Source organism: Gekko japonicus, unplaced genomic scaffold, assembly GCF_001447785.1.
Source record: "Gekko japonicus isolate JY-2015 unplaced genomic scaffold, Gekko_japonicus_V1.1 scaffold995, whole genome shotgun sequence".
Classification (NCBI taxonomy): Eukaryota; Metazoa; Chordata; class Lepidosauria; order Squamata; family Gekkonidae; genus Gekko; species Gekko japonicus.
The window spans coordinates 515126-539657 of NW_015173152.1; the positions used below are offsets into that span (position 1 = coordinate 515126).

At 47.3% G+C, this 24532-nt stretch overlaps 1 protein-coding gene across 1 annotated transcript in view; it reads right to left on the reverse strand.

The window, feature by feature from the left end:
• Positions 1-24532, reverse strand: part of LOC107119791 (branched-chain-amino-acid aminotransferase, cytosolic-like) — a 93356-nt gene that overhangs the window by 18178 nt on the left and 50646 nt on the right. Inside the window, exons 3-6 of the mRNA XM_015422383.1 lie at positions 20101-20157; positions 15566-15676; positions 10263-10382; positions 3478-3641 (exon numbers count right to left, since the gene is read on the reverse strand). Of these exons, the coding sequence (XP_015277869.1) occupies positions 3478-3641; positions 10263-10382; positions 15566-15676; positions 20101-20157 (452 nt within the window). The remainder of the gene's footprint in view (positions 1-3477; positions 3642-10262; positions 10383-15565; positions 15677-20100; positions 20158-24532) is intronic.

Genomic DNA, 24532 nt, shown 5'->3' on the forward strand with positions numbered 1-24532 from the left:
CCGGAGAACAGAGCTGTCAATGCGTTACGGGGCTGTTTTCGGAATCCCAGGCCCGGAGAGTGGCAGTACGAAGTACTTTTGTAAAAACAAACAAACCCATCTGCAAGATTAATTCATAGCCGCTGCGTTCGACCGGCTCCAAAAGCACCTCCCTGGCCTAAGCTCATAGCTGAATCCAGGCCTGACTGAGCACAATAGATGGGATCAGTGTGAACGTAAGAGATGCCAGTGTTGGATCAGACCAATGGCCCACCCAGTCCAACACTCTGTTTCACACAGTGGCCAAAACCCAGGTGCCATCAGGAGGTCCACCAGCGGGGTCAGAACTCCAGAAGCCCTCCCACTGTGCCCCCCCCCCAAGCACAAAGAATACAGAGCATCACTTGCCCCAGACAGAGTGTTCCATCTATACCTTGTGGTTAATAGCCACTGATGGACCTCTGCTCCATATGCTTATCCAATTCCCTAGTGGTGTACTGGTTAGAGGGCTGCACAAGTACTAGAGAAATCCCATACAGGAAAGGCTTTTAGGCCGTCTGGACTCTGATATTTAGTATTACTCTTATGATAGATGCCAATCCACAGGTAACATTAGCATGCACCAAATTTTTGGCAGCAGCTTATAGAATTAGGAAAGATTCCTTTAATGTGTAACCTAAAGACCCCCAGGTTAATGCAGTGTATTATTTTGAATTATCTGAACTAGAGTATGTATGCTTGGAATAGGCTATGGTTGGACTGTTTGTGCTGGTTACGAAACGGAATAAAGATTTCTATTCCATTCCATTCCATTCCATTCCATTCCATTCCATTCCGGGAGCTCAGGTTTAAATCCCTACTAAATCATGAAGTTCAAGTGTGTGACCTTGTCCGGAAGGGAAAACCACATACAACAAGGGTCACCGTGGGTGTCACAGCACCCGCCAACACCTTTCCTGGTGCCCACCAAGTGTTTTTAAAAAGTGTTTGAGGCCAGGTGGGGCTTTTGCTTAGCTAGGCTTCTGACTGCCTCTTGGGGGATCTGAATGGCTGTACAGATTTTTAAAGACGTCGTTTTGGCAGCAGCTTCCACCCCAGTACAAGGATCTTCACTGTGTCTGAAGGTAAGAAGTGGGAGCCATTTTGTGACTGGCTACGCCTCCCACAGCAGCCATTTTGTGGTAGCCATTTTGTGGCAGCCCCCACCACACGGTGTCAGAATTCCGAAGGTGTCCACCAACTCAAAAAGTTTGGGGACCCCTGATGTACACTAACGGGATAATACTCATTTGTTACATTTTTATCAAGAAAGCACACATGGTTTTAGCATCACAGGCTGAATCCAGATGTTGTTTTGTATTGCCCGGTACTCAGAGGAAAATCTGGTTGTGAATGATAACTGTATTGCAGCAAACACCAATGTGATGCCCTAGGGTTTCCTTCTGCCCATTTGCTTCTTCAACAAAGCCCATTTGCTTCTTCTCCAAAACAAAGAGCCTATCCTAGCTTTTCTCTACCTTGCTGGAGCAGAAGGCGTTTGAGAAGAACTCACGAGGCATTACCTTGTGTTTGCAAAGAGCCCCGTTCAGAAACAAGTGCCTTCATATGAAGAGGAGGAGGAGGAGGAGGAGGAGGAAGACATTGGATTTATACCCCACCCTTCACTTGGAGTCTCAGAGTGGCTTACAATCTCCGCCCCACAACAGACACCCTGTCAGGTAGGTGAGGCTGAGAGAGCTCTTTTGCGGACTGCTCTTGAGAAAACAGTTCCGAGAGAATGTGTGACCGACCCAAGGTCAAACCAGCAGCTGCATGTGGAGGAGTGGGGAATCAAGCCCAGTTCTCCCAGATTAGAGTCCACGTTCTTAACCACTACACCAAACTGGCTTGGCTTGAGATCCAACTTTTTCGGTCCCAGCATCCTATGAAAGGCACTTTGGCCCCTTATGCAGACTTATGAAGCCCACCCACCCCACCCACACACTTTTGGAAACAAAAATGTGGATTCCTCTTCCCCCTTTTTCAGGGTTTGGGTTCATGCCCAGATAGCTTTAGGTTCATGGAGGACAAGTCTTGTTATGTATGTGGACCGCCACCAGGGGTCCACGGAACAGGCCAGAGCTTGGATCCTAGAACAATGGAAACTTCAGATCCTGGATCCCCCAGCCCCAACCAATACCCACCTTGGCGGGACATTCAAACCCTCCAATGGGAATGGGGGGTTGCTGGGTGGATATGTATATAGTTGGCCCTGTTGGCCGTTAGAGTTAGTCTTTGTTTGTGTTAAGTATAATAAACGTGTGCTACAGTATGTCGTCATCCGAGTCCTCCATGCGGCGAACCCAGTACTTTTCAAGTCTATTGGTGACACTAGCCATGGTGATTAAAGGGAACCTACACATTCAGAGATAGTCAACTTCTGAGTCCCAGCGCCAGGAGGCAACATCAGAGAAAGGCCTCGGCCTCTTTGCCCTGTTGCTGGCCCACTGTGTGAGACAGGATGCTGGACTAGATGGACCACTGGTCCGATCCAGCAGGGCTCTTCTCGTGTTCTTATGTGCACCAAACTCTACATGCATGAAAAATACATGCATTGCCCATGTTCAGGCAACACAGCACATATCGGGAGCACCGCAGGTCGCACACGCTCCAAAATGTGTGGGCACTAGGTTCCCAGTACGTGTGGATGCACCATCTGAAAAGACCAACTGTAATGAAAATAAACTGTGGCTTCATGTTATATTGGAACTCAGACTATGGGGCACTTTCTCAGACTATGGGGCACTTTCACACACGCGAAATGATGCACTCACTGTGTGAAACAGCAAGATCCACTTGCAAATGATTGCTAATGTGTATCGGACGTGGGTTACATAAGAACATATGTGTGTGTGAAAACACCCTTTGGTTGCGGTCACACATGCCAGCAAAAAGGGGGGGGGGAGCGAGGCTATTACCTCCGGAGGAATTTGACCCCCAGTTGCACGTTCACACCTCCCTTTGAAGCTGCGGGCACAGTCCATCAGTGCGTGATCAGATGCAACTGCGGGTGAGTCGGGGTTTTCCCCTGCCATTTTTTGCCCATGTGTTTAACCGAGGGATCAATTAATCGCACCTCCGCACCAAGGGCTCTCTAAGGAGTTTGCAAAGGGGGGGGGGGAACAACGGCACAGAGTCAGGATGGCCTGATCAGACCATCCCGATGCCATGGGAGCGCGCTGGAGCGACCAGACACAGGAAAGTCCGTCTGTGGCCTGTCGCAACCCGTTAACTACCAGATTTTCCCCGGTGTCTTTTAACTCCGCTTCTGCGGTGGAGCAGGACAGGTTGTCAATGGGTTGCTGACAGCTGTGGGGCGCTTCCCAGATGTTGTTGTTTGATCACGCCCTTTAAGTCCGGCCGGCATTCGCGCCTATGTCGGGTCTAATTGTGCGCATGATCACACACCCTTCGTCTTACAATTTTGAACGCTGGCGGTTTCCCTCGGGATGCTCTTACCCTCCCAGTTTGCAGTCCCCTGTTCCTCCCTTCCAGGCTCTGACATATTTCGGGTCTGCCCACAAGGATATGGGATTAAAGGTTCCAGTTGCGAAGTATGGACCCACGGGGCTTAGGATCACGTACAGGAGGGCTCTGGATGGTTTCTTGACTCCAAGGGATGGCTGAAACGACAAAGCAAAAGCCAAATTTATCTTGAGAGCAGGTTCACTCCTGGGGGAGGTACCTGCATTCAAACAATATTCTAGAGGAGACGGGGGTAATTCTGCATCTAGAGTTCGCTCCACATTTTCTCAACTGCAAGTGCAGCTCAAAACCACATTCAAATACCCCGGGCCAATGCTGTACTGGCTGCAAAGTCACCCCGAATGGCCATAAATCTATGCAGAAGGTACCATAAAACCCAATGATCAAAGGAAGTGAAAGCAGCATGCAATGCAGAGGGGAATTTCTGTTCCAACCTGGGTTTGCGAAAGCAACGGAGGGAAAAGCCGATGCAGAATCAGCCAGGTTGAGAGGTCAAACTGGAATGGGGAGAGAAACAACCTTAGACTGATCTCACAGAGAGGCCACTGGGCTTGGCTGACGTCTCTATCTGATTCACTTGTATTTATTTTCTCTGTTTTTCTGCAACAGGTTTAGAAAAATCATCCCCCCCCGCCCCTCGATTTTATTTTCACTGTAACCCTGCAGCTGTTTTGTGTGTTTTGACATACTTATGGTAGTTTTGGTTTTAATGGTTTTTACGATGTGTTCTTAGAATGTTTTGTTTTATAAGTATTAGCCCTTTTGATAGCCCTGATTGGGCAAAAAAGGTGGTATATAAATACTGTAAATATATATAAATATATACATATACATATATATACATATACATATACATATATATATATATATATATATAGTTTAGTCGCACAGTCGAGTCCGACTCTTCGCGACCCCATGGACCAGATCACGCCAGGCCTTCCGGTCTTCCGCCGTCCTCTGAAGTTTGCTCAACTTCATGTTCGTTGCATCTATGACACTGTCTGACCATCTCATCCTTTGCCGTCCCCGTCTTCTTTGACCGTCAGTCTTTCCCAGCATCAGGGCCTTCTCCAGTGAGTGCTCCCTTCTCATTTGGTGGCCAAAGTATTTGAGCTTCACTTTCATTATCTGGCCTCCCAGGGAACAGTAAGGGTTGATTTCTTATATATATAAACCCTGTGAGGTAGGTCAGGTTAAGAGGGAATAGCTGGCTAAGTTCACCTAGCAACCTTCCATGACAGGGATTTGAACCTGAGTCTCTTAGATCCCAGTCTGATACTCCAACTCAGGGGTCCCCGCACTTTTTGAGCCTGCAGGGACCTTTGGAATTCTGATACATTGTGGTAGGTGCAGACAAAATGGCTGCTGCAGGAGGGGGAGCCAACCACAAAATGCCTGCTACAAAATACCTCCAGTCACATGATCTTTGTGCTTGGGGTGGCAGCTGCCACCAATACATTTAAAAAAACCTGCACAGCCAATCAAATCTCCAACCCTCAGTCAGAAGCAGTGCTGGGCAAAAAGCCCCACCTGGCCACAAGCGTTCCCTCTAAGCTGGGTCGATGTGAGCTAGCTCACAGTTTTTTAGCCTCCGGCTCACACATTTTTGTCTTAGCTCAGGAAGGATGGCTCCGGAGCAAACTAATCTATGCAGCAGCCAAATCGCTTGCTCACAACTTGAATGCCAGTAGTTCACAAAGTAGAATTTTTGCTCACAAGACTCCACAGCTTAGAGGGAGCACAAGAAGAAGAAGAAGAGGAGGAGGAGGAGGAGATTGGATTTATACTCCACCCTTCACTACCTGAAGGAGTCTCAGAGCGGCTTACAAACTCCTTTCCCTTCCCCTCCCCACAACAGACACCCTGTGAGGTAGGTGGGGCTGAGAGAGCTCTGACAGAAACTGCTCTTTTTTCAAGGAAAGCTCTGACAGAACCCTGTGAGGTCTGTGGGGCTGAGAGAGCTCTGACAGAACTGTCCTTGAGGGAACAGCTCTGACAGAACTATGTCTTGCCCAAGGTCATCCAGCCAGGTGCAAGTGGAGGAGTGGGGAATCAAACCCGGTTCTCCCAGATTAGAGTCCGCGCACTTAACCACCACATCAAACTTGGCACAACCACTTTCTAAAAACACTTGGGCACCAGGAAGGGTGTTGGCAGGTGCCACATGGTGCCCATAGGTACCCCCTTGTGGATCCCTGCTCTAACTGCTACATTGCGGCATGTAGCGTTGCTCATTTTTTTGGCCGACCCTTGGATCTGCCCCTTTGATCCCCCATTGCCGCAGACCAACACTCCCTGCTTTATTCCCAGCTGATGGCAACTTTCACCTGCTGATCTCTGCAGGTGATTGATTTTTTTGTCTGGCTAGCTGGTGCTCCCAGGTCCTGGCAATGCCTGCCTTCTCACGTACCTCTATCATTGCCTTTCTTTTTCATTTTTTAAAATGTATGTTCATACAAGGGGAGACCCGCAAGAAACTTGCAGGGAGGGGGCATTTCCCCCACCTTTGCTTCTTTCCCCCCCTTCCCTGTCAAAGTTCCCCCGTCTTTCTGCACCCACCCCATATCTGTCAATCTCCCCTCACCTCCCCGTCTCCTCTCACCCCTTCCGTGGTTTTTTTTTTTGAGCCCCCGAAGGGGATTTTTTATTATTTTTTATCAAACTACAAAACTACTACAGAAAAAAGGGAAGGGGGATTACATATATAGGATAAAGCAAAAGAACCCACTAATAACTAAAAACCCGAGAGAGATCTTCACTAGCTTAGTTACAGCAAATCTTCACTTCACTTAGATTATTATAAACTGAGTCAAACATTTGTATTACTTTCTTTTTCTTTAACTCTTAAATTTAACTGTCTAGAAACTTTCAGAGTTCTCAAAGGCACAATTCAGAGTCCTTCAGTCTTCACTTCTCCTTTCCTCGTCTCTTCCGCAGCTTATAAGGACTTTTTGGAGCAGCTGCCCCTTGCTCTGTCAGAGAGTCCTCTCCGGAAGAACCCGAGTCCAGCTCGCCACTAGACTTGCTGTCCTCTTCTTTTTTCCCGTCCTCTGGTCTTCCCAGCTGAACCCTTAGGAATTCTTGAGCTTTCAGAACAGAGTCAATCTTTTCTTTTTTATCCTTGATCTTAAAAGTAACGCCTTCTGGAAATAGCCATTTATATCCAATTGGGTTTGTCTTAAGAAAAAGCACAAGTTCTTTGTACTTCCTTCTCCGTTGTCTTACTTCAAATGGAATATCCTTTAGCGTTCTGATGGTATTTTCCCCCACTTTCAGGGGTATTCCAGCAACCGCTTTCAGGACTACATCCCTCACATGCTCTTTCCCTCACCCCTTCTCAGTCTGCCCCTCTCTTTCTCTCCCCTATTTCTCTCCCCCTCCCCCGACTATCTCCCCCTCTCCTGCCTCCCTTTCTGCAGCTTCCTCATTTTTCTGGCAGTGGGGAGGCTGCTTGCCTGGAAAGGACCCAGCGGCGGAGGCTCCTGCCCCCGTGGCTTCAGGGCCATCTTGCTGGCTGCAGGGAGGCCGGCCACTGGGCAAAGCTCCAAGTCCGGTGCAGGGGATCATGAGTCCGGACTGTGCAAGCACAGAGAACTCGTTTTTGTTTTTTTATTCTGGGGGGTTTAAAACCCCCCCCCCCCGTGTATTTTTAAAAACTTTTTGCATTTTTCTGCAATTCTGGGGAGTACCCCAAGTGTGCAGAAAAACCTCTTTACCCTCCATGTGCCCTAGATCTGCAGAAATAAGTATCTGCAGGCAGAGGGACTCTTGGCTATCAGCTATATAGATTATCAAGCACGCAGAGGTTTAAGAACACTCTTCCAGCACACAAGCCTATGCAATGCAAAAGAGGCATCTGGGATCCTTTGTTGAGGTGCAGTTCTTGGACTGTGCAAAAATGTGCACAATACACAGAGTTCTTAGAATCACAGAGTTGGAAGGGATCGCCAGGGACCTCCAGGGTCATCTAGTCCAACCCCCTGCACAATGCAGGAAATTCACAAATACCTCCCCCCTCCCACTGAACCCTGTTCCATGCCCAGAAGATGACAAAAAACCTCCAGGATCTCCAGCCAAACTGGCCTGGAGAAAACATCAAACATCTTCTGACACAGGATCTCTGAGCTTGTCTCTTGGATGGTGAGTGCTTGATTTGTAGGTGTATTTATTAATTTATTGTGTGGTGTCAATTATTGCTGTCCCTAAGCAGTGGTTTAGTCAGTCTGGCCGTGGCTCAAAACAAGACACCCCCCCCCCCCCGGGTAAATCACATACTGGAGGAAAGGGGTGCATGGTCATTACAGCAAAGACTGGAAGATTTTAAAAAACGTTCAGTGTAATGGCAAAATATATCCGCTAGATGGTGGTATTATCAAGCGCAAAGACTACTTTTCTGTTTGAAAGTGGCCGTATTTCTTTACCTGCGAATTTATTTATTCTACTTCCTCTATACCACACCCTTCTCCTCAGTGGGGACCCCCCCAAGCAGCTCACATTATTCTCCTCCATTTTATCCTCACAACAACCCTGTGAGACAGGTTAGGCCGAGACATAGAGAACACATGAACACATGAAGCTGCCTTACACTGAATCAGACCCTTGGTCCATCAAGGTCTGTATTGTCTACTCAGACCGGCAGCGGCTGAAGAAGAAGAAGAAGAAGAAGAAGAAGAAGAAGAAGAAGAGGAGGAGGAGGAGGAGGAGGAGGAGGAGATTGGATTTATACCCCAGCCTTCACTACCCGAAGGAGTCTCAGAGCGGCTTACAAACTCCTTTCCCTTCCCCTCCCCACAACAGACACCCTGTGAGGTGGGTGGGGCTGAGAGAGCTCTTGACAGAAACTGCTCTTTTTCAAGGACAGCTCTTATCAGAACTATGGCTTGTCCAAGGTCAAATCAGCAGGTGCAGGTGGAGGAGTGGGGAATCAAACCTGGTTCTCCCAGATTAGAGTCTGCACACTTAACCACTACACCAAACTGGCTCTCCAAGATCACGGGCAGAGGTCTTTCACATCATCTACTGCCTGGTCCTTTTAACTGGAGGTGCCGGGGATTGAACCTGGGACCTTCTGCATGCTGAGCAGATGTTCTACCACTGAGCCACGGCTCCCGGCCCAGGTTCACCCAGCAGACTTTTATGGCACAAGTGGGGATTCAAACCTGGGTCTCCCAGACCCTGGTCCAACACGCTAACCACTACACCACACTGGCTCTCTGATATCACTGTGAGATATTATGTAACACAGATAGCAGAAGCCACATACCTCCAACACGACGGCCAGCTAGCTTTGCCAACCTCCAGGTGGGCTTTGAATTACAGCTGATCCTCCAGACAACAGAGACCGGTTTTCCTGGAGCAAGCGGCTGCTTTGGAGGGATGCTTTGGAGAGCTCCCTCCCCAAACTCCCCCCTCCTCAGGCACTGCCCCCAAATCTTTGGGGGTTTTGCAGGCCAGAGTTACCAACCTACTGCCACCTGGGGCTGAGGAGAAATGTCGTTTTCACAACCTCCCAAGCCGAATCGGAATGCCAAACAAAATCACAATTTCCAGAACAAGAAGAAGAGGAGGAGGAGGAGGAGGAGGAGGAGGAGAAGATTGGATTTATGCCCCCGTCCTTCACTCAGCAGAGTCTCAGAGCGGTTTACAATCTCCTTTCCCTTCCCCTCCCCACAATAGACACCCTGTGAGGTAGGTGGGGCTGAGAGAGCTCTGAGAGAACTGTCCTTGAGGGAACAGCTCTGAAAGAACTTGTAACTGACCCTAGGTCATCCAGCAGCTGCAAGTGGAAAAGTGGGGTATCAAACCCAGTTCTCCCAGATTAGAGTCCGCGCACTTAATCACTACACCAGACTGTCAACTCTGGAAGGAGAAATTCCTGGAGATTTGGGGGTAGCCCCTGGGGAGGGCAGCATTTAGGGAGAGAAGGACCTCAGCGTGGTATAATTCCATAAAGATCACCCTCTGAAGCGGCCATTTTCACCTGGTGGCACCCGATCTCTGTAGTCGGGAGATCACCTGTAATTCTGGAAGAACTCCAGGTCCCACCTGGAGGATGGCAACCTTAATTCTCATTAACCCCAGCCACCCAGTGAGACCTGAGCATGTGCCAATAATGCTACTGGCCTAAGTGATAATGAATGCAGCTAACTGCAGACATAAATACACCTGAATTCCACTTTGCTTTTAATTGTGGGAAAATGAGTGTGAAATTGTGAAAAAAAATGAGAGCACAGAGCTCTTGGGACTCCAGAAAATATTCTTAGCAGAGTATGTTCGATTCCAGAGTACAGAATTAGGGAGGGTAATGTCAGCGATGCTGCCATGGATAGTGGCGGCGGGTGCGGTGGCTGATGGAGTATTTCTTGTTATGCTGGAATTTTAACTTTCACTTCTCCTGCTGAGTCTTATCTCATAGCCTGTGTGTCTCACCTTGGTACCTATCTCCTGAGGCTTCGCTGGGAATGTATTATGAACCCGTTAGTTTAGGCGCACTGTAGCTAATGCCCTGATTGGCTCGACCTTGTCAGGGGACCCCACTTCGAATCCCGTATATCTAACTCCCTTCCACCTTTAGGATTAGTTCTGACACTGAATGTATGCACAGACGACGCCTTTACTGTACTCAATAAACTTGAACCTTCTCGAAGGAACGTTGTTGAGAACTGATTGCTGCAAGACTCTGACAGGTAACAGCCTTAGCGATCTGTGTGCTGCCCAATCCATAATAAAATAAGTACCCCGTTCTAATTTTTCCTCACCTCTGTTCCGATCAAAGTAGGGCGGATATACAAGCTAGCAGAAGTCGAATACGGCACCCACTCCTTTTCGACCTCCACGAGTTTCCGGATGCACTCCAAAAGCTCTTCTTTGTCGAATCCCTAAAAACGAGGCAAGAACAAGACCGGGTTTAGAAGCAACCAGTGTTCCCTCTAAGCTGAGTTAGTGTGAGTTAGCTCACCGTTTTTTAGCCTCCGGCTCACACATTTTTGTCTTAGGAAGGGTGGCTCCAGAGCAAACTAATTTATGCTGTAGCCAAATCGCTGGCTCACAGCTTTAATGCCAGTAGCTCACAAAGTAGAATTTTTGCTCACAACACTCCACAGCTTAGAGGGAACATTGGAAGCAACCCAGCTGTTATGGGAATGGACTCTAATGGGAACATTGAATTAGGCTATTAAATCAGAGGCCGTGACGTTCCGGAATATTTAGTACGCTGCTGCAGGCGTGCGACGAGGCACGGCGCCAAAGGTCATATGATTTTAAGCACCCACGAAACAAGCCGGCGTGACTGTTTTTTTTTTATCACCATTGCAAACTATTTCAGAAGCACATTTGAATCGGCAGTTTATAATACTTGCAAATGAGGAAAACAAGGGCAAAGAGATGCTCCCGTCTTGCATTCTTTTTTTTATTCCAGCTTTCCCATGGGAGTATTAATGGAGCTGCGGTGGCTCTTGCCAACCCAGCAGTTCGAAAGCAAGAAATTGCAAGTCGATAAATAGGTACAACTTCAGTGGGAAGGTAACAGCGTTCTGTGCGCCTTGGTGTTTAGTCATGCCGGCCACATGACCACGGAAACGTCTTCGGACAGCGCTGGCTCTTCGGCTTGGAAACGGAGAAGAGTCGGATTCGACTGGCTTTCGAGCAAGGGAACCTTTACCTTTACTATTAATGAACAAATAGGAAGGACAAATGGTCACACCTGAAGCTGCCTTATACTGAATCAGACCCCTGGCGAGGTCAGAACGGTCTACTCAGAGTGGAAGTGGCTCTCCAGGGTCTCAGGTAGAGGTCTTTCACATCACTTGCTACCGAATCCACATCTCTGACTAAGGGAGCTTTAACTCTTGAAAGTTTGTGCCCTGAAATTCTTGTTCATTTCTAAGCCGCTACTGGACTCAAATCCAGCTGCTGTACTGGAAACTTGCAACTGGAAATGCCAGGGATTGAACCTGGGATCTTCCGCATGTCAAGCAGATGCTCTCCCCACTGAGCCACCGAGTGGAAGTGCTGGAGCCAGATTCAGCCCAAATACATCTTCCTACTGGGTCCACGGCTTGTTTTCTCACGCAGTTTCTCAAGCTGGTTCCCCAGGGTGAAGAGCAACAAAGAAGAAGAGAAGAGATTGGGTTTGTACCCCACCCTTCACTCAGAGCGGCTTACAAACTCCTTTCCCTTCCCTTCCCCACAATAGACACCCTGTGAGGTAGGTGGGGCTGAGAGAGCTCTGACAGAAACTGCTCTTTTTCAAGGACAGCTGTTATCAGAACTACGGCTTGCCCAAGGTCATGCAGCAACTGCAAGTAGAGGAGTGGGGAATCAAACCCAGTTCTCCCAGATTAGAATCGGCACACTTAACCACGACATCAGACTGGCTCTTCTGAAAAATCCCAAATCTTCTGTCAGCATTCTCTCTCTTAAAAAAAACAAAACAATCATGTGGTCTCCTATTCCCCCCCTTCCCAAATTTTGAAATAAAACTGAAAGGTGGTTAGACTAAAACAAAACAAAACGATGAGCTCAAAATCACTAAGTGTGCTACTTGATGGTTTGGGGATTTGAACTTCTATGGCTTTTCCCCATTCTAATTTTCCTCACTGTTGTTTTCCTGTTAGGGGTGTGCAATTTTTCGGTTCTGTTCTACTGGACCTGAAAATTTTTTCGAGGTCCCTGAAAAATCCCAATACTGGTAAAGTACTTGGATCCGGGATTTTTTGGAAATCCCGATTTTTTTTGGGGGGGGGGGGTCCCAATAGACCCAAACCGAAAAACCTCAGGGGGGGGAGGAGCAGCAAAGCCGCTAAAAACAAATGAGAGGCAGCTCAGCTGAGGCTGTTTTAGGCGGTCCCTTTAAACCAGACTTCCCAAAAGAGCTCACCAAGCAGCCAATTTTATGGGGAGACTGCTCCCCACAGGCTCTGCTGGGCAGCCCGGTTTAGACTGGACGGCCCAACAGAGCCTGCCCTGAAGCCAATCTGCAGGGAGAGGTCTCCCTGCAGGCTCTGCTGGGGCTCTGCTGGGCAGCCCAGTTTCACTGGAAATTCCTGAATCTATCCGTGATTTTTTCAAGGTTTTTTTTTTGTTCTCCTGAAAAATCCCAAATACATTTTGGGAAGCCAAAATATACCAGTAAGGTGTTTTTCAGGTATATTTTCAGTTTGGGTAAACCCAAATGCACACTTCCTAGTTCCTGTTGATTCGGGTTTTTCCTGTTCCTTGTGTGTTTTGCTCCCTCTAGTGGTTGATTCAAGATTACACTGCTTTATGTCCGGGATAAAACCTGCAGTTTAAATCTGCAGAGAGACAGGCTGGACGTAACATGATGTAATATCCAATTAACCCCTGTGGAACAGGAAAAACCCCTGAAGCAGCAGGAACACACAAGCGAGGAAAAAGAAAACATGGAAAAGCCCCTCGTCCAACATATATGACTCCAGTACAACTCCGTGGGTTCCCTTTATGTAGCCAAGGCACAGTCCAATGGGAGTGAGAAGCTGAGAGGCATTGAGGGAAGATGTCTACCAGAGCCTCTGTTGGGTGGTCAATGGTTGAAGGGTCCCTTCCCTGGGCTCAGTGGGCAGAGCTAAGGTTGGGGGCCCTTCGGCTCTCGCTTATGTGAAAATCAGATGCCGACCAGAATATCGTGCGGCAGTTCCATCACTCAGTCCCACTGCTTCTTTAATTTTCTCGCAAAGAACCGTGGAGTTTGCATCTTACATTCTGCATGTGTGCCACTCTAAAAGAAATGGATTTCAAACTTCCAGCAAAGAAGCTTTAAGCAGAATGCTTCTGCAGAGCCCTTCAAATCCCATCATTGTGTTCATCTGCGTGATGACAGCGGCTTTGAGAAACATTCTGCTGTGGAAGGGAAGGGCTACTTTTCAATGCTTGGAAATGATTTCCTGCCGCTGCCGCTCGTGCTTGGATTATACAAGGCCACCAAAACACACCCAGAAGAAACACCGTAGCTGGCTTGAATAAGAAACACCGTAGCTGGCCTGTGGCAGCCATGATGCCCTCACATGCGCATCCCTGAAGACCATTTGCTTTTCTTCTCCAAAGCAAGAACCAATCCTCTCTTTCCTCCACCACACTGAAGAAGGAGGTTCTTCAGCAGAGTCCAGGAGGCATCATTTTTGTGTCTGCAGGGAGCACCTATCTGGCAATACCTGCCCTTCAACCTAAGAAGATGCTTGGCATGGAACATCTTGGTCCACCAAGCTCAATACTGTCTGTTCTGACTGGCTGTGACTCTTCTGGATTTCAGGAAAAGTCCCTCCCAACTTGAGATCCTTTGGGTTGGGTAGGGATGGCAGTTGGGTAGGCAGTTGGGTGATCTGTTTGCCGAACCAGGGTGGAGACTAAATTAAGAAGGCTGCAAATACACGTATTCTGGATTTCGTGCTATGGATTCTGCATGCAAGAATCCTGGGTAACTCTAGGTCCTGCATCCTCTTTAATCTACCAGTCAGCCCAAGAGCAAACATGACCGCTCAATGATTCTATCTCTGGGCAAGAATAATGGATTGGATTCCATGGATCCGTTCTCCTAACAATGGTGGCTCTCCTCCAGCATCTCAAGCAAGAGGAAGCCAACAGAATGGATCTGCAAGATCCAACATATTCCAGTCCCTGATATGAAAAGAGATTCTTACTAAGGGTGTGCGTTTGGTTTATCCAGGCCAACAAAACTCCCTAAAAATACCTTACCAGTATTTTCTGGGTATTTTTCCAGCTGGATTTCTGCTGGGGTATTTATCCAGCTATTTGATATGGCCTAGGCTGAAAAATCCTGAAAATATTCAGGATTTTTCAGCTGTGCCAGATAGCTGGTGTTAAAGGGAGTTTAAAGGGATTGCAGACCCTTTAAACACCTTCCAGGTAAAACCAAAGCTTGGAGAAGGCATTTAAAGGGACCCTTTAAATGCCTTCAGAGTTTAGCCACAGCTTGCAACAGGCATTTAAATGGACCATGTTCCCTTTAACTGCCTTTTCCCCTCCACTGGAAACAATGGAGGATGGGGGCAACTTCTTTGGAAGCCCATAGAATTGGACCCTCTGCTTCAATATTTTTGAAGTGCCTCTACCTCAAAAAAACAGCCCCCACAGATCGAGTCTCCATTATACCCTATGGGGACCATTGACTATAATGGTCCCAATAGGATATAATGGAGCCAAAATATTCGGCAATCCCAAAGATTTACCGAATCTGAATACCATACCAGTATTGGGATTCAGGAATATCAGGAAACGTTGATATTTTTTGTTTCAGTATACCCAAACTTGAAAAATACTGGGGGTTTTTTTTTTTTGCACACTCCTAGTTCCTAGCACACAACTGGGATTAGAGGTTGCCATCAAATTCAAAAGGGTTTCACTTCTTTGTGATGAATCTACTGCAGAACCCAGTAGCTGAATTCATGTTTCCTTGCTGCTGACGTAGAAGCAGTCCATGAGAAGAGTTCATGAAAAGGAGAAGATGTGGCACCTAGGGCTGCTGGATCCACCTCCAGCTGACCATCTCTGCCTCCAGTTACCACCTGCCACTGCAGGGCCTTTAGATGGAGGACAAGCAGACATGCTCTCTTTCACTAAGCTTGGGCCTCTCTGAGAACCCTCTTCCCAAAAGAACATAAGAGAAGCCATGTTGGATCAGGCCAATGGCTCATCCAGTCCAACACTCTGTGTCACACAGTGGACAAAACCCAGGTGACACCAGGAGGTCCACCAGTAGGGCCAGAACTCTAGAAGCCCTCCCGCTGTTGCTCCCCAAGCACCAAGAATACAGAGCGTCACTTCCCCAGACATAGTGTTCCATCTATACCTTGTGGCTAACAGCCACTGATGGACCTCTAGTCCATATGTTTCTCTAATCCCCTTTTGAAGGGGTCTATACTTGTAGTCACCACCACTTCTTACAGCAGTGAATCCAGCCTTTTAACACATTTTCCTTGGTATTTGTGTTGGATATTAATTGCTGGGTACTAGCTATTTGGGGAGTTAAAGCGGAATCAAAATGCAATCAAGAGGGAAGGACGAGAAATCGGCTTGTGGTACAGACCGGCAGAGTGGCTCGTATAGCTGACCGCAGCATCCGGTCCATGTTCAGGCTGGGTCGGAAGAGGCGGATTTTGCCGTCCACTCCTCGGTACGCCTTCATGCCTTCGAACAGCTGTGAAGAACCAAGAACAGAACCGTTGAAAACGGTTAGTATCGCTGACTGATGCGGCTGGTGCGACAAGAACATGGGAATGTTCAAAATGCTATCAAAATAAATGGAAAATTGAGTTCGACAATTTTTACATATTCAAAACTGGAGAGGTGATAGGGGCTGGTGCAACGCCTGAGCTGAGAGAATGAACTGTTATCTGGTGGGAGCTTGCCAGTTCCATTCTTCCCTCATTCATGAACTCCATAGATGGCTTTAAGCAAGTCACTCTCAGTCTAATTTCCCACTCCTGCACTATAGGGATCATAATACTGGCCAGCTTTATAAGGTTGTTGTAACAACTGCAACAAAATGTTATTTATCAGGACTTCCCTCTTCCTTTTTCCTGCCGGAGAAACTGCCACCAGGCCAACAGTGTGGCAATACTTCTAGGGGAAAAACCAGAAATGGTTTCATACCTCTCTAGGAATTAAAAAAGACCCACTGGTTTTACAACTGAGTTTCCTGTGATTCCTAGAGAGGCAGGATGTCACTTTCAGGGTTTCTGCAGAAGTGATGTTCTGTCATTACTGACAGTACCCCCATGTCCCCTCCCCACGGACACCCACCAAGCATAGCCTGGCAACCCTTAGATACATATAATATATTGCCGTAAATACTAAAAGCACTATATAAATGCTAAATGTTATTAAGCAAATAGCAGCTAAATATCCTCTGTGTAGCGGTAAAATTATCTCATTGCATTCTGCTACCCCCAATAAGAAAATCCAGCTATCCTGTCTAGCATCTTATACATGATGCCAAGAATGTTTTTGACGTGGCAGGCAGGGCAGGAATTCCTGATGCAGACACCTGGGTGACTTCCTGTCTTTCCAGGGGCTGCAAGCTTTCATTGGCAGATCAACACGCTCTTCAGTTGATTAATCTTGGAGTCCAGTTCTAATAAGTAAGTGCAACTTTTAACCAGCAAGGCTATCGTTTAAAGGGCTCACTTTGGAGGTTGTTTTGGTTCAGGTGAATGACTCTAGTAAAGAATGCAGCAGAAAATATCACATGGGCTTTCCTCCTAACAACGGCAGCAGAAGTTGTATATTAACTCCCAATTCTCAGCATCAAAAGGGCAATATCACCTTTACCTTTTCTTCCATCACTGTTTTAACCATAGCCTAGTTAACCACGACGGCTAAAACTTAAACTTCATCCGGTAAGGGAGAGCAGGGGTCCTCAAGAATTTAAGAGGACTCTACGGGCCACCTCTGTCTAGAGAAAAAAGGGCTGGTGTTTAAATTGGCGAGGTTGGAGTTAGAACTAATCCGGGCCTCTTGCGTCCTAGGGATGCCTTATGTCTACACATATTGAGCAAGGCAATAGCTGTTGGGGTCAACACATCCCAGCCGCACACAGTTACAGTAGATGCACTGCAGTTGTCAGCTATGCTGCCATTGTTGGTGGGGGGAGGCAGGAGGCTGATGGGTGAATGTCTTATTGTGCTGGAATGTTAACCTTCATCTTCCCCTCTCCCGCCCCTAGGGGTTAGCTCTAGCACTGAATGTATGCACAGATGACCTGCCTCCACTGTACTCAATAAACTTGATCCTTTTGAGGGAACGTTGTTGGGACTGACTGCTATGGGAATGTTTTATTGTGCTGGAATGTTAACCTTCATCTTCCCCTCTCCCGTCCCTAGGGGTTAGCTCTAGCACTGAATGTATGCACAGATGACCTGCCTCCACTGTACTCAATAAACTTGATCCTTTTGAGGGAACGTTGTTGGGACTGACTGCTGTGGGACTCTGACAGCAGTCTCCGGACATTTTTTTTATAATTCTTATTGTAAACTCTGACCGCGCAACCTCGGAGATTACTCAAATATGCCTGGAAGGAAACCAAAAATGAAAACAGTTGTCCACAAACAAAAAAAGCCCTTCTTGGAAAGATGGGAAACAGCTACAAAAACTTTGCAGCTCAGCCTTTTCGGTAGCGAAGGAGGAAAGCAGCGGGGAGTTCCAGGCCTGCTGATTTCACTGAAAAAACAGCAGCTCACAATTGTCTGTGGGTGGGATCTTCCCATGGCACACATAAGCAGAGCTGGGAATGGGAACTTAAGAGGCCAGGGCTGGGAAATTCTCTGGTTCAGCTCTCAGCCCAGCCATGAGCAGTCAGGACCCTTCCCGTCTGCAATGGGATACTTAATATTGGTCTGCCTTACAAGGCTGTTGTAAGAGTTCTTGAGATAAGAAAAGTGTATATTGGTGGCTAGAGTTGCCAACCTCCAGGTAGCACCTGGAGATCTCCCCCTATTACTGTCGCTCTCCAACAGAGGTCAGTTCCCCTGGAGAAAACGGCTGCTTTAGGGGGTGGACTCTGTGGCGTTATACCTTGCGGAGGTCTCTCCCCTCCCCCAACCCCCCCCCAGCTCCACTCCCTAAATCTCCAGGTATTTCCCAGCTCCGAGCTGGCAACCCAATTAGTAGCTTACCCCATACCCTACAGACTGGGATAGGTTTTTTAATTTTTAAGTTCAGATGTTGTCAAATTCATTGGCATTTCCTCACCTTTTTTTCTGGAGCCAAACCTTAACCACCACGACCACCACCCCCAATGCCAGCCAGCACAGGTGTCTTGCAGCACCGAGAGCCAGTTTGGTGTAGTGGTTAGGAGCGCGGACTCTAATCTGGGAGAGCCGGGTTTGATTCCCCACTCCTCCACATGCAGTTGCAGAGTGACCTCGGGCAAGCCACAGTTCTCTCAGAGTTGTTCCCTCAAGAGCAGTTCTCTCAGGGCTCCCTCAGCCCCGTCTACCTCACAGGGTGTCTGCTGTGGGGAGAGGAAGGGAAGGAGATTGTAAGCCGCTCTGAGACTCCGAGTGAAGGGCGGGGTATAAATCCAATCTTCTTCTAAAGAGAGTGATACCCTTCTAAGCCTGCTGACTTCAATGGACTCTGAAATGTGCCACTCTGCTTAGGACAGCCTTGTTAGAACACCGCACTGAAATGTTCAGGCTCGGGATATTTGAAAACTTCCACTGAAAACTTCCCACCTTTGCTCCCTTGAGAAGCGAACCCAACCGGGGCCTCTCAGGGCCAAACTAGACACGACAGCATCCTCATGTCCGCCACTGGGATGCCACTGCCATTTGAAAATGCGGTAACATTTTTGAATCACTTTAAAAATGGCGGCTGCATCCCCGTGACAGGCACAAGGATGCGGTCACATCTAGTCTGGCCCTCTGAAATTGTGATGGGGCACATGGGGGGGGGGGAGGCCATCTTTGAGGTATGTTGGGCATAGACTGGTTCGAAAACAACTGTTTGCCCGTGTGTCTGAAACAGATAGGCAATGCTCGTAGGTGAGGAGGCAAAGAGACTCCTGGGCTGGATCCAGATTTAATTTTCAGACAGCAGAATGGAACTTTCCTGCCCCCTCATCCCGTTTCAGCTCTATGATCTCCACACTGGGGACCCTGAGGAACAACACGAAGGGGAGGTCTGCAGCAGGAAGTGGGGGTTAGTGGAAATCACCAAGGGAGTCTGGATCCAGCCCTTTTTCTTCCTTAGGTAAGAAATATGAATATACTCAAGCTACCTTAACCAAGCCAGACCACAGGGCCATTTAGCTCTGTAAAGTAACTGGCCAAGAAAGGTCTTTTCCAACACCTGCTACCTGTAGGGATGAGGAAATAGTCCCTTCCTCATTTCTTTTTATGTTCGTTTATATTTTTGTGAGCCAGTTTTCTTCCCTCTCTCTTTTCGCTGTCGATTTTGTAGATTTCCATAGATTTCCACAGCACTTCATACGTACAATGTATGTCATTTCTTCGTTTAATGTACAAATAATGCCGATTTGTCGATGCACAAATAAATTGAGAAAGGCATACATTTAACGGAACCGTTTTGATGCAAGTAAAACAGAAAAAAAAATGGCGCAAAAAAAGAGTGAAAGAAACACCGGTTTGATTCGCAAAAGGGAGAAGCGAAAACTGGGATTTTCGGGTCGAAACAACAGGGGATGAGAAACTGAATATCATTCCTAGTAGCTGAGCTCTGTTGGACAAGGGACTTGAACGGAGGGACTTCCACATGCAAAGTACGTGCTCCGCCACAAGGCGCAGCCCCATCTGGTAGCCAGCAGCACAGCAACATTGGGGCAAGCAGGCTAGTAACTTCTACGAACTCTATTTGCAAGGCTGGTTCAAGGCATCTTATTGATGGATCGATACAAACAACCCCCCCCCCCCGAATGAATGCATGAATAATAATCATCTGATGCTTGCCATGTTATCTGCAACAGAGAAGCCAGACCACGTAAGTGGCAGAGCCAGGATCATCGGAGGAGGCACAGACCACAAGAAAATGCAGAGATGTGGGGGGGAAAAGGGGGACGGGGGGGGGGGAGAACGCCAAAAGCATCATTGTTGTTATACCCACTGTGTATTCATTGAGCCACAGCATGTGGAGCAGTTTCGCCTCTGTCAGTCCTCTTGGCTAGAGGAAACGTGATGCAACAAGGGTGGGGAAAAAATGAAATAAAAAAATAATGGGGGGAACAAATAAAAAAAAAGAGCATATTCATTATTAGCAATGAAGGTTTCAGATACGGGGTATTACAGCAATTCACATCCAGGATTCCAGCACTGCTCCACATGAAAACCCAGAGCTCTTAATGCAACTTGCTCTATTCGGCCAGAGAGAAACCAGGTAAGATCACAAGACTAGGGTTGCCGGCTCTGGGTTGGGAAATCCCTGGAGATTTGGGGGGTGGAGTCTGAGGAGGGCGGGGTCTGAGGATGGGAGGGACCTTTGCGGGGTATAAGGCCACCCTCCAAAGCAGCCATTTTCTCCAGGGGAACTGATCTTGGTTGTCTAGAGATCAATTGTAATCAACAACCTACACTCTCTATATGGGGAGTGTGGTGTGTACTTGATGTTTATGTCTGGGTTTTTTTATAATTAAATAAAAAATATTTTAAATTCTTTTTAAAAAACCTACACAAGACTGCTCTTTGGGAGAGAAAGAAAGAAAGAGGAGGTCTTTCTAAGGACTTGAGGAAAGGGCAAGGCCTTCAGCCAGATCTTTGTTCCTCACTCTCTTTGGAATAGGGTTGCCAGCTCCAGGATAGGAAATACTGGGAGATTTTGGGGTTGGAGCTTGAGTTGGGTGGGGTTTGGGAAGGGGAGAGACTCCAATGGGCTATAATGCCATAGAGTCCGCCTTCCAAAGCGGCCATTTTCTCCAAGTGAACGGATTTCTGTTGCTTGGAGATAAGTTGTAATCAGTGTTCCCTCTAAGCTGAGTTAGTATGAGCTAGGTCACAGATTTTTAGCCTCTGGCTCACACATTTTTGTCCTAGCTCAGGAAGGATGGCTCCAGAGCAAACTAATTTGCACAGTAGCCAAATCACTCGCTCACAACTTTAATGCCAGTAGCTCACAAAGTAGAATTTTCGCTCACAAGACTCCACAGATGAGAGGGAGCATTGGTTGTAATCCCAGGAAATATCCAGCCACCACCTGAAGGTTTGTATTGTATGACTGTATTTAACCCATTAGGGATCAAGGGTTAGGGTTAGGGTTAAGTTGTTTCTTATAAAATTCTGTAAATAAGTAGGTTATCTCAGGCCCTGGTCACACGGGGGGGGGGGAGAGCACGGCCAAAGCGTGGCTTTTCTGAGCCGCAGCAAAATAGAAACGTGGCGGCGGGATCAGACAGATCCCCCGAGCCGCCGCGCAGTTGCTCCCCGGCACGATCAGATGCCAGGAGGGGGAAGCCACGGGACGCAGAGCGAGGCAGTTGGCTGCGCATATGTGCGCATGCGCAGTTCGGCCGGGAGCCTCAAATGCTCCTGCACCGGCGATCCCATGGCCGCGCTTGCTGCGGCATTTCAGTTAGGTAAATTTTGTAGGTTCTTTTTTGCTGCGCGTTATTGGCTTGAAGGGACGGATTAGGGACGGGTGCGTGCCGCTTCCCAGATGTTGCGATGTGATCACGCCCAGTTGATGCGCCCCCGATCCGTCCGTCTTCCGGGGCAAAACCTCCCGTGTGACCGGGGCCTCAGTTCAGTTTTCCTTCCTTTGGTTTACCCACCAGTTTATTAGAAAGTTCATTCTTAGAAATATAAAAATATAAAATAGGATATTATGTACTGATGTAAATTGTATCAGAATATTGTGACTCCAGATTGTCAGTACATACTTAATGGCATATGTTGTGTGTTAATCCCCAACACTATTGCAGAAGCCTAATCGGCAGAAAGAGAACCTATCAGAGGAGCAAATGGAAAACTAGTGAAGGAGAATTGTTGAAACTCTATTTCAGTGAGTATCTATGTGCTGACAACTGGGGATATAGTTAATATGCTGTAACATAGTAAATATGACATGGAAATAAAATGTTCAGTTCACAGCTAAAGAGTACCAGCTATCTGAAGAAGCGAAACGTGAACGCGGCAGTGAAGCCAGCCGTGCTCACATAAGACTTGGAACTAGTGTACTTCTGAAGTTTTTTATACAAAGGAATTGTGGACTCTAATTGTATTCTCCCTTTGTATTAAGTACTTTTGGAGCTCTTTATATATATATATATGGGTTCTTTAACAAAGATTCCAAATTGTTTGAACTGTATCATACAATACAAGTTTTCTGCTTTTGTTCGTAATTCGTTCACGGAGTGTCTTCATATTTATACAATCTCCTCCCGTGAGCTCTCATTTTTGATATATACCACCGGAAGGTTGGCAATCCTGCTTTGGAAGCCACGCCAGGTGTAAAACGTCTTCCAAAGCCAACTGATCGTTTTCAAATTTGCAGCAGAGGGAGAAGGAAAGAAAAAAACAAAAACACACAAAAACAGCCCCACGTTTTCTCTACGCACTTCTTGGCAGCAAAAACATGCCCTTCACTGAGGCTCTGATACAGATGGAAGTATAACATATGCCACTCTTGCGGGCTCCGAAACAGCAGTGTTTGGCACCAGTACCTCAACCATTAACCACGCTGGCTTCTGGCAAGTACCAATTCACTCCCCAATTCACTTATATGGCCCAGAGATTCCTCCCCTTATATCCTGTCTTTCTTCCGTGGAACTCGAGGTGGACCACATGGATATCTCAAGTTTCCCAGCCAGGAACCGACCAATCCCAGACTTATTTAGCTTCAGGAAGGCTGCTGCATCGTGTGTCTTCAGAACGTGCCCGGGGAGTCATGAGTAGAATGCCACAAAGGCCCATTAAGGCACGTGGTATCACCATGGGCAAGGCAGGTCTCGTTACTGAATGTAGTCAGAATCAATTCACATCAAGACAGACACGGGCCCAGGCCCTTAGCTACAGTGGGGCTTTTGGGGGCTCCACCCCCTTTCTTAAAGGCACAGCCCCAAAGGAATTTCTCCTGTATATACTTTTCTCAATCATTTTAAAACATTTTTTTTAAAGGCGTGCACTCCTTTAAGCAGAGTGGGGTGCTGTAGTTGACTAATTCCTGCACTGAGGAAGGGGGTTGGAGCAGGTGACCCCTAGGATCCCTTCTAACTCTGTGTCAAGAAACTGGTCTCCTTGAAGAGAGTTTTTCTGCCTAAGGGTTAGCTTTCTTGACTACAGAAGTCATCTCCCCCACCTGCCGGCTTGTTCTCAGAGTGGTTGCTTAGGCTGGCAGAGGTGATTAACTTGCAGCGGCTGAGAACTGTCATCTAAAGTGGTGGACAGCTTGCAATTTAGAGATCTATCCTGGTAACAGCTTTCTGTTGGCTAAAAGGCTTTTCTTTCTGCACTGAGAACTTCAGCCATAGCAGAAAAAACAATTACCCTACAAGCCACAAAATCCTGGCTATGGGTCTGCACCCATAGTTTGAGAACTGCAGACAGCGGCAATCCTATCTGGCTTGCTTTTCTACCCACAGCAGGTCCTCCACAACCATTAAGGAGAACTGGATACATTCAACTCCACTGAAAGATATTTTGGAATGTCTCAATAGCCATTCCACAGAACGTCTGTTAAGAAATGACTGTCCAAACCAGCCACCGCAAACGCAGAGATGGTGCCAGAAAGGGGTTTTCGGAAATTTTGGCAAGGCGCAGCATGAATGTGGTTGGAAAAGGAAAAAAAAAAATTTTTGAGAAGCCCAACAGAACCAAGTTTCTTAATGTCCTAGGGTGACAGGCCTGAATTTAAGCATTACTGGGACACTTTGGGGGCATTGCCCATCTGCATCTTTCCAGTAACTTTTAAAAAAAGGAATAACGTGCTGTCATTGCATTAGCAATTCCGTTCCGCCCCCCCCTGAAAATGGCAGCCAATGAACTAGGGTACAGAAACACAAATCTGATGATGTCACTGTGTATTTCTTCCCATTAATAAGGAGGCAGGGGGACCTCCAGGGTCATCTAGTCCAACCCCCTGCACAATGCAGGAAATTCACAAATACCTCCTGTTCCATGCCCAGAAGATGACAAAAATCCTCCAGACTCCCTGGCCAAACTGGCCTGGAGAAAAATTGCTTCCTGACCCCAAAGTGGCAATCAGCATTTCCCTGGACGTGTAAGAAAGGGCCACGAGAACGAAGCACTTAAAGAAACTTAAATAACTTGAGTTTTCAGGATACCGAGGTTAAAATGGCAATCACACGTAGCAGGTAGGTCACATCTAGCCCGTTCCCCCCATATATACGGTCCACTGTAACGCCTGAAAAGGGCTGCTTTTAGGGTTATCAATTCATACTTCATTCCTTTCCCATTATATAAGTGTCATTATTCTGAAGCAACATCTGCAATAATAGTTTTGGTGCTCTATGTTCAACAGTTTGAACCAAAGAAGTACATTTTATAATGCATGAATACAGATGAAGCTGCCTTACACTGAAACAGAC